Source organism: Penicillium canescens (genome assembly GCF_028828765.1).
Source record: "Penicillium canescens strain IBT 15451 chromosome Unknown utg000001l_segment0_segment0, whole genome shotgun sequence".
NCBI lineage: Eukaryota > Fungi > Ascomycota > Eurotiomycetes > Eurotiales > Aspergillaceae > Penicillium > Penicillium canescens.
Genome location: NW_026703963.1, coordinates 3,021,055 through 3,037,345, shown reverse-complemented (window position 1 = coordinate 3,037,345; position 16,291 = coordinate 3,021,055). Strand labels below are relative to the sequence as shown.

The 16,291-nt window shown below is 50.0% G+C and overlaps 5 protein-coding genes across 5 annotated transcripts; 2 read left to right on the top strand and 3 right to left on the bottom strand.

The window, feature by feature from the left end:
- Positions 1–1,285: 1,285 nt before the first annotated feature.
- N7446_001131 (uncharacterized protein) lies at positions 1,286–1,999 on the bottom strand (the record flags this gene model as incomplete). The annotated part of the gene is made up of 1 exon (XM_058509898.1): positions 1,286–1,999. The coding sequence occupies one exon, from the start codon at positions 1,997–1,999 to the stop codon at positions 1,286–1,288; it is 714 nt and encodes a 237-aa protein (XP_058378877.1).
- A 453-nt stretch (positions 2,000–2,452) lies between these two features.
- N7446_001130 (Alcohol acetyltransferase) lies at positions 2,453–3,900 on the bottom strand (the record flags this gene model as incomplete). Its single annotated transcript, XM_058509897.1, has 2 exons — positions 2,453–3,804; positions 3,852–3,900. The coding sequence occupies 2 exons, from the start codon at positions 3,898–3,900 to the stop codon at positions 2,453–2,455; spliced, it is 1,401 nt and encodes a 466-aa protein (XP_058378876.1).
- Positions 3,901–5,941: 2,041 nt separating this feature from the next.
- Positions 5,942–6,223, top strand: N7446_001129 (uncharacterized protein; the record flags this gene model as incomplete). The annotated part of the gene is made up of 1 exon (XM_058509896.1): positions 5,942–6,223. The coding sequence occupies one exon, from the start codon at positions 5,942–5,944 to the stop codon at positions 6,221–6,223; it is 282 nt and encodes a 93-aa protein (XP_058378875.1).
- Positions 6,224–7,327: 1,104 nt separating this feature from the next.
- N7446_001128 (uncharacterized protein) lies at positions 7,328–8,409 on the top strand (the record flags this gene model as incomplete). The annotated part of the gene is made up of 2 exons (XM_058509895.1): positions 7,328–7,872; positions 7,944–8,409. The coding sequence occupies 2 exons, from the start codon at positions 7,328–7,330 to the stop codon at positions 8,407–8,409; spliced, it is 1,011 nt and encodes a 336-aa protein (XP_058378874.1).
- Positions 8,410–9,752: 1,343 nt separating this feature from the next.
- Positions 9,753–15,974, bottom strand: N7446_001127 (NACHT domain protein; the record flags this gene model as incomplete). The annotated part of the gene is made up of 2 exons (XM_058509894.1): positions 9,753–15,434; positions 15,489–15,974. The coding sequence occupies 2 exons, from the start codon at positions 15,972–15,974 to the stop codon at positions 9,753–9,755; spliced, it is 6,168 nt and encodes a 2,055-aa protein (XP_058378873.1).
- Positions 15,975–16,291: the final 317 nt, after the last annotated feature.

Below are 16,291 nucleotides of genomic sequence, written 5' to 3'. Positions count from 1 at the left end.
AGCGACTTGCTGGGATATCGGATTATGCTGGCACAACGGTCATGTAATCTACACGCCAAGATGTTGAGACCTGGGATTACGTGACCTAAATAGAATTGAGCATTAGATAGCCAGAGAGCTCGCGTACCGAGTGTCTATGTCCCCATCCATGATCTACCAATACATTGATTGACATTATCGTTCCCTTGTTATTATCAAGACCTTATATATCGTCAATAATACTTCGTGTCTCTGGCAGAGACTTCGTCATCGTTATCACCATCATCAGTCAATGAATTACGAACATATTTTTGTCTTTACATATTTGTGGATTTGGTTGATCCCCTCGGTAAACGGGTGACAGCCATATACTCGGTTATCATTCCGTTACATTAGTAGAAAATAATGGGCACGGTGGAGCACTAAGTGAACATTTCAATCCGGCTTGACAGGATTTACTACACGCCCGCCTTTTGTCGCTGCCTCGATACGCGATGTGCCGGACTCGGGTACATGTACCCGGCAGCTCTGAGTGGCGATGTCCACGGATAAAGCACCATGCGAATCGTTCTGCGTAATTGTCAGTTAGTAGAATATGTTAGCCAATTAGAAGAACTCTTCGTATTTATATAGACTTGAGTAAACTTCTAACTAGCAAGGTACCTTTATCAACCATTCCTGCGCTAGAGTTCACGAGGAGCTTCCAGGCCCGTAACCTTATATGAAAGCTACCTGAAATAAAGCATAGGATAAAACGATAGTAATCAGTGATGCAAATAAAGTATTTTATTGAATGAAGAAACTAAGTGGATGAAAGGCTATCTATGGAGATATGAGATATGGGAGCATATGGATGAGTCTTGACAAGGGAAAGAAACGGTCAATAAATGATGGTTTTATTGACTAAGAGACGGACGGGGAAGGAGAGAAGCTCCAACCCCTCGAGGACTATCTGACTACTCTCAGGACCATCCAGGGTCATGTGACCTGGGCGGTCACATGATCTCGACAATGAGGCACCGAGACCACCATCCAACCCGTTTATTGACACGGAATAAAATAAAGAGAGTAGATGGATTTCAATGAGCCACAGGGCCAAGCTCACAAGTCGAAAAATGGGTAATCTTGTGGACAAATCGATGAAGATAGACCGGAACCCGTTAGTCTTCTGGGAAGAGCTTGGAACAGTAGTCAATGCCGCGTTCTATTTTGAGTAAGAAATCAACGCTCATACAAACAAAGATAAAAGGAATTGTCATTTTCGAACAACAGGTAGCCAGTGAGACATCACTTCATACATCAATATCTACTGTCCGGCCTCATATGCCTTGGCCATGTCGCCCATAGTGTCAAACCGCCAATCATAAATATTATCCGACAAGTTTCCCATGGTGGCGCCAGGTCGCTCAATCCAGGCGGACTTGATTCCGATCTTGCTTGCAGGGTGATGGTCATGGAACTGGCTCTGGGCGGTTTGGAGGACCTGCGAGGGCTCAATGTCGAAATTTAATTTCACCATTCGGAGCATGTATTCAAAATTGTGAAGATCGGGCTTATAATAGCCCACATCTTGAGCAGTGATAATCAAATCGAAGGGAAATCCCTCTAGGCTGCCTGTGTTGGTCTTCGCGAACGATGCACGATCAACATTCGATAGAACCACCAATTTGTAATTCTTCGAGAGACGCTTGAGGGCATCAACAGTGTCTGGAAATGCGGGCCAGCTGCCGACCGACTCCCCAAATCGCTTGCTCTCCTCCTGGGATGGGATCTCTAGTCCTAGGCGCTTAGCGAACTCGGGGTGCACAGTGGTCAACAACTGATGGTACGGCATATCGGGAGTCTTGCTCTGCTGCTCGCGTTCTAGTTCGTGGTAGACGGTGAGCAGATGTTTGCGTGCAAATTGAGCTTTGGTCTTGTCCAGAGTGGGCTGGAATGCAGCGAGAATGCCTCCCTCCCAATCGACGAGAGTACCATAGACATCGAAGGAAAGCACACGGTAGTCAGAAAGTTGAGTCATTGTAAAGATTTGGTTGTGGTTGTAAAAAAATCAGGAGCACGATAAATGGACAGATTGAAGCTCGAAGAAAGTAGGGTGTTGCCTTTTAATCGGACCGTTCCGGGTACTGAGACCCGATGTACTGAAATCATAGCCTAAATAGACTGGGCCGACCGTGAAGGTCGTTGGACTACCAAAACCATGATGACAATTGTCTTATTGTCACTCAGTTTCAAAGAAAGCAGTCTCGACCCTTTCCTGCCTTCTCTCATCATACATTAGTTCCTTCTGTATATTCTCGGCATTGAACAAGTCAAGCTCTTTTTCATGTGAATCGTTAGCTTCTGTCCATTCATTCATAAACATAGCACATCTTTTCAAATGATGTTGGTACGAAACTACTAATGCTAGAATATGAATGATTGAGAGAAATCTATTCGCATAAACCATCAGGGTTCGAGAACAAAATGTTATTCACAATAGCCATTCCTTTAGTCCTACGAAGTAATCCTTCCCAGACACTGCCAATCTTTCTACCTCGCCCATGAGAGCCCTTTTGACCTCCTCGATCATGCCATCTTCTATAGCCCCTTCTTGCCAGGTGAAGCCCAACGCCAATCTCCCATCTCGGCCTGTCACAGCACTGACTTTGATGGCGGCGCCGCAAGCATTAGAGCTCTGGCTGAACAGCATACTCTCAATTTCGAAGTTTGATCCTCCTCGCAGAGTAGAACTTGCCCCAATGTTAGATAATTCAAATGCGCTCATTCTTTTCCGACCCAGTTTTTGTAGCATCCAGTGATGCTGGTTCTGAATGAATGCCAAGTAGCCAACCGGCATGTCACCCCCTTTCTGTGCCATGGCATGTTCGATGGCCAACTTGGTGCGGCGAGCCTCGTTCCAATCAAAAGATGGCTTTCTGCGGTACGTTGTGGATGACGATCCGACATAGCAACCCAATGTGGTCGTAGTAACCGGCTCCGGGAGGAACTTGCGTAATGATACTGCACAGTCACCTTGTAGTGTATAATATGTTGACGGAAGAACAGAAAAAATGCTAGTCGCGACGAGCACTTGAAGCGTCGCCGTGACGGAGGTCTGCTCCTTCTTACTCAGTGTTATGAGGGTGTTCGTGTCAGCCTCAGATAGCCATAAGGAAGAAAAGCGACTCTTTACAGGCGTGAACTGGGGAGCAGCAGTCCAGTTATCGGCAGATGGCTCGCTATACTTCTCTTGAGATTGCAAGAATTCTTGCGACACAGAGAGTGTATATAAGCCCTCAAGTGGAGGAATAAGGGCACCAGGAGGACTATTTACCTTGTCACTTGGCTCAATGCCGACATATTGAGCCATATATCCTTCTAGTTCATCGTGGAGCGAAAGAGCGCTTTTGGTGTCCATGAGTGAATGGTGAAACATGAACACAAGGATAAAGCCTGTGGGCCAATTGCTACTCTCCAGAACGCATAATCTCCAGAACGGAAGGACCTTGTTTGGCTGAATTTCGAAGGGGCAATTGTGTTGCCCCTCAAGGACATTGTCGAGGATCTCTCTCCAATCCGAGCTCGGAGAATTCGCATCGTCTTTCATGAAGGCCACAACCTCACTCAGTTTAATATTAGGAACACGGACAAAATACGGATTTTGTGTATTAGTCGCGAATGGAATGGCCGAAAGTATAGGGTGCTTCGAGATGAGCCTCGAAAGAGCGTGAAAGAGTGCCGGTTTCACGGGTACTCCGCTTGATCGCTTATAGCGGGCTGTCAGACCCACGTTGAGATAGATCCCCAAGTGACTCCGTGTCGTCGAATATTTTTCCGCATGTCCTAATGACTATCAGGGGTTGGAAAACCAAGGAAGTAGACATCCTTACCAAGCAACCGCAGTGGCGTAAACCCTGCTTCGTGTAATACTTCTTCCATGGTGAAAAAGAAAATAGCTATGACTAGGTCCGTTGCGTTACTTCTGAAGCAAGAGCTCTCGCTGGCTTTCATGCTATTACTTCGCAATGCTAGTGGGGCATTAGGACCTTTTCAGTCTCCTGACTCGGGTGCACGTACCCGCATGGGCCTAAAACGATACCTCACATGGCATTTGTCGTCCTACCTTAGACGTGACAAAGGGATGCATTGGCAGAACTCGATTGTCGATCGTCTGGAAGCTTCGTCAACTTTATTATTATATTCAAATTATGAAATGTGGTTTTTTGTGGATTATCCTCAATCATCAATGTAGCCTGTACGACAGTCCGGGGTGCTTGGAAACGAGGCAGCCGATGGCAATGCGAAATGCGTTGCATTGGAAGTGGGAGGTGTGACCGAGCCGGAAAGTCCTACGATCCGAATTGGCGCTGCGACCAAGTGTGCACTCCGACCGAGGATCAAAGAGCGCTGGGAGAAGGAGTGGGCGAGAGAGAGGATCTCTCATCCCACGAAGGGCTTAGTGAAATGGCCGAATAAAGAGAATTTGTGGCTTATCGAAGCCGCATGTGGCAATCATGATACAATTGCGCTCAATGCGTATTGCATTGAAACATTTCTTGTATAAGATCAATGCAGCGGATTCCGACAAATGCGCGTGCGGAGAGGGTTCTCAAACGTCGAAGCATGTCTTGCTACAATGCCAGATATGTGAGCTCCGTAGTGAGCTTCTTGACCGTTGTTGGAAGACAAACCCGCTGGCAAGCCGCTACGTTGCCAAATTCATGCACCAGACCGGTCTTCTTGCTCAGTTTCAACTTGTGGAGCATGGGGAATACGCTGAAATTGAAACCGAAGGCCTCGCGGCAATGGAGCAGAGTCCCGAAGAAGCTGGGTACTCGCCACGGAATTACGCAACGACTGGGGAAAGAGAGAGCCTCAGCCGGCTTCTCAAAGGCACGACACCTGATTGGTCGACAATCGATAGCCATAAGCATCATATTGAGGATGAAGCTTGTCTTGGAAGCGAGGCCTGATCTTGCTTTCATGCTTGCAGACGGGCCGCTCAGGAAAGAAGTGCCGGTCTAGGGGTATCGGCGTATCCCAATGTCTTGACAGGGGGAAAGAAACAAGCAATAAATGATGGATTTATTGACTGAGAGACGGACGGGGAAGGAGAGAAGCTCCGACCCCTCGAGGACTAACTACTCTCAGGACCATCCAGGGTCACGTGACCTCAACAGATACCTTCCACATTAGTGATAAGCCAGTAAGCGCAGCTGCAGGCGTTGTTCGTCACCAGGCCTCACGCCTACCGAAACCAACGAAATTTGATCTATCCGCTATCGAAAAACTGTCCAGTACGGAGACTGATCCGACTGAATGGATGATGTAGGTGGAAGATACCCTGGAACCAATGATACTCGGAGACCTGATCGATCTATCGTTGCCTCGACCAGAGATTGATGACTCATCTTACCGTAGATGGTCATACGGCATCAGCAGAAAGATGGATAGGCCTCCAGGTAGACGAAGATACGAGAACTCGCCTCGCTAGCCTCGCTGAGAGACCAAGGATGGCCGATGTGGTTTTTGATAAGCTCGTCAGCTATACGCGGGGAGGACAAAGATCAGAAAACCTAATGATCGATATTTACAAGCTCGGTGACATAAAGAGAGAGCATTTCAGCTCCGTCGAGGAATACATTACAAGTTATCAGAGACAGATACGCGTTTTACGCCGAGTCAAGCTGGCGCCACTGCCATTTCACGCCATTGCAATGGTCCGCGAAGTCGAGGAAGAGCTTCCGGGCATAGCCTTTATGAAAGAGGCATTTCAAAAGATGGTGGACTCACAGGAAATGACGCAGGAAGAGTTCGACCGCAAAATGCAAGGAAATGCTGATAAAAGCACGCCAGCTTGCTGTCTCAATTTCAACCTAGAAGGTCAGCTCAGCGCGCGAAAAACCAGCCTGCCAAGCCGACCGACGCGGCACCATTGATCCTAAGCCACAAATCACCTATTCGACCGACTGACGCGACTATGCCGGCTGAGGAAGAGGCCGGGGCCGTGGTCGTGGACGCGGCGGGGGAGGTGGAGGCAATGGATCAACGCATGAAGAGCACGCCGATCGTGGATGCTCCTACTACGGGACCGTCTAGCATTGCAGCAGCCCGTATGCACCCCCAAAGGAAAGGACATCCACAGATACGCTGGTTTTTCGTCAAGAAGGCCGTGGCAAGAGGCCATATCGACGTCAAGCGAGCCGACGCTTCACCAAAGCACTTGACCCCATTGCATTCAAGAGATTTCTGGAAATGCTAGGAATGAAGGCCATAAAGTGAAATCCAATGGCACGGGGAGCATGTAACCTACATGTGATCCAGGGATAAGAATTGAGAAAAGCACGAAACGAGGAGATTTACATGCAAATTGCAACTAATGAACTATCGTTATTGCTTGTTTCTTTCCCCTGTCAAGAGTTTTTCAGGATATCAGATCAAGTGGCTCAGGTCCATGGAGGGAAGGTCGAGTAGAAGACTGGCTTGCAGTTAATAAAGGATCTACAATACTTCCGTGCTCCGCGACTGGGCCACCTATACCCAAAACAAGTGACTTTTGAGTGCCATTAGTCCATTGATTTTGAAGCAATAAAAACAACTAACTAGTATAGATGCCATTTAGACATAGTCGAGAAATTAAAGCAATATATTCAGTTAAGGAATTCCGAATCCATTCACAGCTGGGACAAGAGTGCCGTTTCGGCGCAAAATGAACTATCAATGCTCGTTCAAACTATCCACCACAGGCTGGCAGGCCCGCTTCTTGCTTTTGATCAACTCAGTTGCAGATTTCGGACCCACGATCTTATCCCAGCCATGATAACAACCAAGGATGCGCTCGACAACCGCATGCGGATCTTGAGAAGTATCTATAATCGCTTCCAGAGGTCCCGTCAGTACTGTATTTCACTTTTGGGAGCGTACCCTGGCAAAGGGTGATAAATTCCCAAGTAATGATTTCACAGCAATCAGTAGTGTCCGGTTCTGATCCACTCCCCGACGCAAAGTCATTTGTGAAAATCCGGCGTTTGGAACACCTAGCGAATTGATTGACGCTATGTGACCCTGAAAGACATAGCTAACCCAAATGGGCACTAGGGACAACGGCGGACTTGAATTAGTTTGTCGCCAAGCCTGCCTAGGCGGCGTTTTGCTGTTTAGCGAACGCAGCGGAGATTGCATTTCAAGCCTCATTTGAACATTTGTACGCAAATTTTGGCAAGGTCTCCTTAAACCATGTGGAAACTATAAAGAAAATGTATATAACAGCTGGACCCCGTAGCACTTAATCACGGCTATGTTCTTCATTTCTCCCTGATCTATTTGTGTTTCTATTTACCGAATTTTCGATTTCTCGATTGCAGTCATGGACGGATTGAATGCCTCAGTCTCTGCAGGTTGGTATACCTTCACCAACTTGGGCCCCCTCACCACCACGTACACACCGGCTCCAAGCTGCACTGCTTCCAATCGCGTCGGTCTTGGGTATGTGAATCCTACTGGTGGAAATGTATACATAGAGTATGCCATCCAATGCACCTCGGACTTCAACTATTTTACCGGCTGCACTCCTACTTCCACTTCAGCAGTCAGCACCCCGACCTTCACAGCAACATCTTACGAGGATTATGAAGAATATAAGGATAGTCTGATCGAATGGAAAGGTTATGGTGCCTACTACTCTCCTGGTCTATACTGTCCCTCGGGCTGGACGACAATCGGAATGGCAGCGCGTGACTCTGGCAGCTCGATAACTTCATCGGGTATCATGGTTCCCACTGCAACTGCGACTACAACCACGAAGTACAGTACCGATGACATGTACTACTATATGTTCAACTACGAGGACCCCGCCTCGGTGCTCAAGGACATTCTCGAGCCTAAACAGACAATGGCGTTATGTTGTCCGAGGTAAAAGCACCCAATTATATCAGTCTGAACATAAATGGCAAGAGAATAATTAGGCTAACATTCCTCCACAGTGCCATGACCGCCGACAACAATGGTGCTTGTTATTCTGTCGTGAAAGACTACAAGCCGAGCGTCGGTTGCCAGGCCGGCACAGGGTACAACTACGAATACTCTGAGGTGCCATACACGTACAGTGATCCCAGCGCCAGCGCCGTCGAGACTGGTTACCGTGATGTTCCAACGACAACCATCTACAAAACAGACACTTTCTCGACGACCTTTGATCGCATGGAACAGAACTACTACACTGCGTTTTCTTATGCACCCATGATCACCCTCCTGCATCGTGAGTCCGATTTGCAGTCTGCGAGAGCGTCCTCTACTTCGGCTGCCACTGCAGCCACCACCGCAGCGACTACATCTAATGCGGCAGGCAAGGTTGGTCCCAAGGCGTCGGCATGGGATGGTGCCGGCTCTTTGCTTGGTATTTCTGCTGCTGGTATGGTATTGGGGGCTGCTACCATTTTCCCTTGGTAAATATTCCCTGATAAATATTGTGCCTTTTCGTTTGCCTTAGGGTTGGGGAAATCGTATTAATTGGTAATAGTATTCATGTTTTGTTATAGCTATACCTCGGTGTTGAACTAAAAGCAATTGGCATTATCACTTTGTAATGCTCCTTCTCAAGCCATACTACGATGGGGATATCATGTTTTTGTCTGTGGGGGGAATATGGGTGGGATACGGCTGAGCAGAAAGGCCACCCTGCTGCTATAGACGTTTTTGTCACGCTCTTTTAAAAAAACTAGACAAAATATGTGGCACTCCTAGTAGTAGTCTTGGTAAATTAGCGAAACTTGATGGCAGTCACAACTAGCGTAATAAAAACATATAGAAGTCAATTGCTCTGGTCTTAGACATCGTCCACGAAAATGGAAGCTGGCCTGTACCTTCCTTGCGGCGGCTTGATCGAGCGAAATGCTGGCTTGTAAGCCTGGATTTGGAAATATTCTTAAAATCCCAAGATGGGATAGTACTGAATGTATATTTCAAAGATAGGAATCAATTGTATCACGAAACATGGAACACGGATGGTGATTCAGATCACAAAATTTGTCGGATCCTTTGTCTGCTCTAGAAATATCGGCCTGTAAGATCGTATATGATCGTCCAAATTCAAACATAAGATGGACTTTTGCAGTAAATCTCAAGTGACACAAAATGGCGGCACCTGAAATGCGTCGCATCTATGTTTGGATTGATATCATCCATCTCAACACATTCAGCCATACCTCTTACCCTGATTCTAAACCAAATACTTCATAGCTAATATTTAGCATTAGTTACGGGATATATACCTTATCATTGCTATTAGGTCCTGGACATGGTAGGTAACAGCGCGGTTATCGTCGGAGTATGTGAAAGAACGGAGAGGCAAGATGAGATCGAATGGGTCGATCAGCCTGAGCATTGGAGTGAACGATCAGGTCGCTCCGTGAGCCGCTTAGGGCGGCGGGGGACCAACTCAACTTCCCCCGTCACCTAGAATTTTGAGTTCATGCTTCAACTGAAACAAAGTGCCTGCATAGCCATTGCGATACTAGTTAGGCTCCAACCGGTTAATGGAACTTTGATTGAATCCAGCCTTGACGGAAAGGGTTGGATAGTAGTCAAGCTTTGTATCTTGCAGAGAATCCGTCATAGCTGCTCAGTTGAAGAAGCCCGCCGGGAATTAGTACATGGTTTACAAGAAGGAAAGGTTTGAAAGAACCAGATTGCCGTTGGTTTGTAGTAAATAAAGACACGCAAGCTATAAACAACACACGGGATATACAAAGGATACCAAATATAAGAATAAAATTAGTCATGGGGAATCACATTCACAGCTCCTCATCAATCTCCTGAGACTGTCCAATGTTGAGCTCCCAAGAAACAGCCTTGAGGTCAAGGGTGTCTTCGTTGCTGGCAGCCTTGCCGGAGCCAAAGTTCTTCAGGTTCCACTTCTCAACACCTTCGAAGCCATTGAGCTCGGGTCCGAACAACTCGTAGAGATTGGCGTTCAGGCTCTCGTACTCGCTGTAGTCCTTGGGCCAGTCACCCAGGCGCTGTAGGGAGAGCTTGAGAAGCTGGAGATGCTGGCGGACCTGTTCGCCATCGGTCAAAGAGCTGGTCGAGTCGTTGATATTCAGGTCGTAAGTGGAGCCGTCCATGCTGAAGCTGGCATCCATGGAACCTTCAAACTCGGCCAAGGAGGGGTCGACAAAGATGCGGAGAAGGCTCTCGTGTACGACAGCGCTCTTCTTGTAGTACTTGTTGGCCATGTGCTGGCCGCTCTTGTCACCCTGGTAGCGTTGAGCGATAGCAGTGTACAGCTGGGACAGCAAAGTCGACATCTCGAGGGTGCTGGAGTGGCGAGCACCGTTGACACGGCGGCAGTTGTACACAATGTCCTCGGCAAGACGGGCCGCCTTGACGGAGTCACCAATCAGGTAACGAGCGAGGATGTAGCGACGAGCCAGGTCGAGAGTGAGAACCGGGTTCCAGTGAGCTTGCTTGTTGCGGTTGTTCCAGAGATCACCGAGGATCCAGACCAGGTTCTTGTAGTCCTGCTGCTCTCCAAGGAGACCGATCAGGACGTTGAGGTAGTCCAGGTTGATCTGAGCCAGGTTGATCTTCAGCTCTGCGAGGACACGAAGAACCTCCTGGATGATTACCACAGACACTCCACGCAGCTTCTTCAGAATGGCCTGGCTGGGCTGGGGGATAATGGCGTGGCCAGAGATGAACACACCCAGGGTGAACACGAACTTGACAATCTCGGGCTTGCGGAAGACATCGTGCGCCGAGATGTACTGGAATGCAGCGAGAGCAAGATTGGCGGCGCCGTCGTAGTTCTTGGCCTGGAGTAACTCGAGTACCTGGGTGTTGCTGGCAATACCAACCGAGCGAACGAAGTTGTGAGTCTCGTGGGTTGTCAGGTAACTGATCATGGTCTGGAGGAAGACCTTCACCTGGGCGATGTCAGTGACCTTGGTCTTCTTGCCTTCAGTGGCAATGAAGTAGGCGACGAAGTCATCAAAGACACGGTTGGCAGCAGCATCGCGACGGTGAGAGAGCAGGAACTGGTAAAGACGTGTTGCAGACAGGGAAACCTGGTGGAAAGAGCTGGTCTTGCTCTTGGTCAGGCTGCGGAACTCCTCGAAGTAGGCATACTGAGTGGTGAGGGTGGCGAGGATCTCAGTGACACTTGAAGAGCCCTGGCGAACGCTGTGCTCAAGCTGGGCCAAGAATACAAGGCTGTGACGGCCCTTGGATGAGACGTCGAACTGAGTCTCCTTCGACTTGGAAGTGTCCTTCATGATGATCTGGCGATACAGTTCCTGAGACAGCTCAACGACCTTGTGAGCCTGCTTGGTCGCAATGTAGCTCGAGGCGATGGTGGTTGCCGCAGAGACAAGCTGCTGAGAAGAGGTCTCAGTCTGCAGGATCTGCTTGGTCGACTCATGGAGCTCGGTGTTCACAGTCTGAATATCGCTGTGTTTGGAGTGGAAAGCAACAACCTCCTTGAGCTGTGACAGAGACTCCTCGTGGGCCCAGCCGTAGGTCTCACGAACCTTGCGAATACGCTTGGTCAGGACACGGGTAGCACCCTCACGGTGAGCAGCAGAGATCGAGTCTGACTTGGATAGAGCGGCGGTCTGCTCCTCGAAAATACCATCAAGGATCGCAGTAATCTCATCGATGTCAATATCCTGGGACTTGCTGTCGATCAACTGCTGATAGAGAGTGATGGCATCGTTCTCGAAGGTCTTGGACTCGGAACAAACCTGGGCGAGCGTCAAGGTCGCCTGAATGGTGATCGACGCAGTGGCGCCAAACACTGTCTTGCACTTGGTCTGGTAATCAACGGTAACCTTGTGAATATCAGTGTACTCGGTGCGAACAGTACGAAGGCAGTGAGTGTAGCGGGTGAAGACAGTCTGCACAAAGGGTACATCCTGGAACTTGGAGCTCTGCTTAGGCTGGTTCAGGAAGGTGGTGAACAGCACCTTGAAGTAGGGCACAGCCTCAGAGTAGCGGCTCTGGGTCCAAAGCTCCGTGGCGACGATGATGACGGGCTCCAGCGCTTCAGGCTTGCAAATCTGAGAGTCCTTGTTCAAGATCGAGATGATGCGCTGGTAGTACTCGATGAAGACAGGACGAGGGCGAGCAATCTCAGCCAAGTTGAAGAGAGTCTTGAGGACGATGGGGTGTTCAGGGCCATAATGCTTGGTGTAGTCGTCCAAAATCTCCTGGCGAGTGGTGAAGTCCTTATCGGGCTGGGAAGAGGTCTTGAAGAAGTTCAGAAGCTGAGTGGTGACATCGGTTCTCAGCTTGTCCTCGACAGGACGGGCAACCCGAACGGCACGGTACACGCGGATACGGATGCCCTCCTCGCGGGGAACACGGCGACGGAAGTGGTAGCAACGGCTGAGCTGGTTGGCGTAATCCACGGCCTGGTCAACATGCTGCTTGGGAAGGGTCACGTCCTGGATAGAGGCAGAAAACAGGGAAGGCCAGAGACCACGTAAGATCTTCTTGAGGGCCTGAGAAGCATCTTTCCAGCGGTGCTCGGAAGTGTACACTGTCAGAAGAGTGCGGAGCGCGCTGATCGAAGTCTCGTCAATTTTGGAAGAGGAGGAAGCTTCGGTAACGATCTGCTCCAAGATCTCCTCGGAGATGTGGGACGAGGAAGAGCTAGCCTGCTTCAGAACATGCTGCTCGGAAGTTTGAATGCTCTTCTGGATCTCTTGGTAGGACGAAGACTGAGTCTTGTTTGTCCGCTGGTAGTACTCGGAGCAGCGCTTGAAGATGCTTAAAGCGGCAACGGAGAGACCGACAGTCGACATCACCTTGGCAATCTGCTCAAAGTGCGAAGTGGAAGTCTCGGAGAGAGAGGCACTGGAGTGCTTGTGCTCCTCCCACACACTGGACAGAATGGAAGAAGCCTCGGAGGTTCTCTTCTGAGACTGGAGGAAGCGAGAGTAATCAAGGACAGCCTTCAACTTCTCGTCTTCAGAGTGACCACTGCTGACGCGTTGCCAGATCTCAATGTAGAGACGCTCAGCCCAATCCAAGTGCCCCTCTGCAACGTACTTCTCGGCTTGCTTAATTTGAGACTCGAATGACCACTGGGACTTGTCCAGGGCCTCGTCCGACTCGGCACTGAGGTCGAAGACAATGCCACTGAAGCCATCTGGCTGCTTGTGGCCATTGAGACGAATGCTCAAGTCACGAGAGTCATCAGCGTCGTATTCTGTGGTTGTGCGAGTGTGAATCTTGAGATTCCAGCGCTGTTCCTTCTCAGTCTCCTTAGTCACGCTGTAGTGGCGGATCAGAGCCTTGATCATTCCAATCGTCTTCTCGGACTTTTCTCCGTAGTAAATGGAGAAGCACTCAATGATGAGGACGAAAATCTCCTCACGCTGGGTCATGATCTCCGACTTAGTGCTAGTGACCAAATCTTCAGTCAGAGTGAGGAACACAAGCGCCATGTCCCGGGTCACGACATGGTTGATGTCGAGCAAGGTGCGACTGATGGTAGTGATCTCGTAGAAGAGAGGAATAGCCTCAGGGAGCTGGTTGAGCTCACGGTATAGGAAGGCGAGTGAAATCATAGACTGGAGTGTCACCACATGCTTGGGGGTCAAGATCTGGCGGCACAGCTTCGTGACAATACTCTGGTATGATACCAGGGTGGGAGTAGCAAAGTTGTTCCAAATAGTGGTCTGGAGAAGCAAGAGCGTGACAGTGGCAGGGAAGATGTTGCCAAACTCCTTGGAAACATCACCACTGGTAAAGACTGGAGATTCCTTCAGGTGACGAGGCCAGTACCGAACAGCAAAGTCGAGCAGAGGGTTGGTACGCACCCGGGGTGCGACATCACGGCCATCCATAGGACTAAGAGATGGCTCGTGCTGCTCAGGAACAGTGTGCTTGATGTAGACCAAAAGACGGGTTACCAAATCAGTGTGACGGTCCTTGATGGATGTGGTCAGTTTGCCCTTGGTGAACACATCCAAGACGGCCGATCGGATCAGACCATGACGAAGGTAAACCTGACCATCCTGGAGGAAGACAAGTGAGTTGAGCGGCTTGAGAATCTTTCGAAGGTCAACCTTGTAATCAGTGACCACCTGCTTCTCAGGGTTGATCGAGGCCAAAGTGATGAGTTCCCGGGTCAGAAGAGGACGATCAGCGGTGGCAAGGAAGACCAACATGAGCTTCGCATCCTCACTGACGTCAGGAGACTGAATGGCATGGAGAACAAAGTCGGCAATCGTGGGCTTGCCCTTGACGAGAGTGTCGACGAGCTTGCGCAAGTTCTCCGGGCTGTGCTCCTGGCGGGCACGCTTGGTGCAAAGCTTGGCCCACAAGAAGGAACCGCGAGCGGCCTCGCTGATCTGGTCAACAAGAGTCTCCTGCTCAAGCTCATCCATGGCCTTGAAGACCTTGGTATCGGCCTTGCGGTTGCTGTTGGTGAAATGGCTGCGGACGACAGTAGCAATGTCGTCAGCGACACGGTCGCCACCAATGGGGACATGCATCAGATTAGAGGCAGTCTGGGGCTTCTCAGCACCAAGGGTGACCAGTTTGACATTGGTTCCGTTAGCTGTGGCAGCAGTGAGCTTCTGGAGCAAGGCCGCCTCGCCGCACGAGGCTTCGTCAACGCCATCAACGACAATAACGAGTTCCTTTGCGCGGTGGAGGGCAGCGGCAAGGGCCTGCTCGAGAGCGTTCCAGAGGATATTCTCATAGTCACTCTCGTTGATGGTACGCCTGCTAGTGTCATATGCATCACGCAGGATCGACAGCAGCTGGACGTTGCCGATGCGCTTCTCAAACAGCTGGAAGAGAATAGTCTTGGCGATGGAAATGGGAGTTGTCTCGGCCGGGATGCGAGCGTTGATGGGAATGAACAAGCTCTTGTAGGAGACACCAGCAATCTGATCCTGCAGGCGATCCACAATGACGGAGGCGAGGACAGTCTTTCCAGATCCAGGGGCTCCAGTAAAGGCAAGCGTGCGCTTGTCACCCTTGAGGAAGTGTGTCAGGTAGGGGTTCATCCAGAGACAAGTCATCTCCTCGCGCTCATGGGCGAGATGCGAGGTGTTCTCAGCGAGGTGGCTGAGGACGCGGTCCTCTGGGGAGAGCCAGGTGCGAATGGCCTTGACAACCTTCACATCCTCGGGATCCCTGTGCTCCTGCACAAGCTGGTGACGCCACATGGCATCGGAGATGGAGGCACATCGATCGCGGAAGGTCTCAAGCTCTGTGCTGAACTTCTCGTAGATGTTGATTGAGATGGATTGCTCGGCAATCTCATCAATTGACTTGTGGAACGTGGTTGAAACGCTGGCGACCAAGGTAACAAGGTCCGCCAGGGCGTCCACAAGCTGCTCCTTGATCTCGCCAGACACAGTGAAGAGCTCGGTTCGCTCGAGGAGGTTCACAAGGGTGGACGATGTGCTGTAGAAGAATCCAAAGGACGCCATCAGCGCCGGGGCATTCTCCTTACCAAGCTATAACGGCGTCAGCGTAGGAGAATGAGGCATATAGGTGTTGTGTGAACATACCTGAAGGAGCATGGCACAGTAGCCAAAGGCAAGACGAGCAGCGAGCAGACTGCCGCCCTCGAATTGACGGATAGCCGCATCAAATGAGTTGAGTCTCTCTGCGAACAGCTGTGCCCATGCGAGCACCTTGTCGTAACTGCTACCCTCCGCAGGAAGATGGCTCATGCGCTCAGCAGCAATCCAATCACGAATTGAGAGGTAATCCGTGTTGAATAGGAGAGAGGAGACACCAGGGTCCAAGTCACGGCCGCTCTGGTGCTGAAGGCCTTGGATCACACTGGAAAGCTTACTACTGCCAGCAGAGTAGAATGTCCGCGGCATCATAGACTCGCGGCGGGATGCGCCCCGAGACAGGCCGGTGTTCGAAATGCTGTCACTATCGAACATACCAGACATAGCAGAGACTTTTCTGGAGTTACCTGGCAGAGTTGTATAGAAAGAAGAGGAGACATTGCCCGGGACGGGAGAGGTGATACCAGGGGCCATTTTCGTGGCTGTGGGTGTAGTTTCAGTTGAAATAGGAGAGCTATCCTTCGTGATTGTCGGAGGAACAGTTACTGTACCGTACAGACTGTGGGTCTCGTTGAGAAGAGGGGAGGAGGTATGTCGGGGAGGAGCGTTGGTTTCCGAGATAGCTTCTTTGGAGCAGCAGCTCTTAAAGCAACAGAAGAATCGGCACAAACCGGCAATCTGGTTTGAAAGAGGATTCTAGAGAGTATAGTGATACCACATTAAAGTACGAAAAGGTAAAGTGGAAGAAATAGGTCAGCCTGCATGGGGGAGAAGCTCCGGGCTTTTGTAGC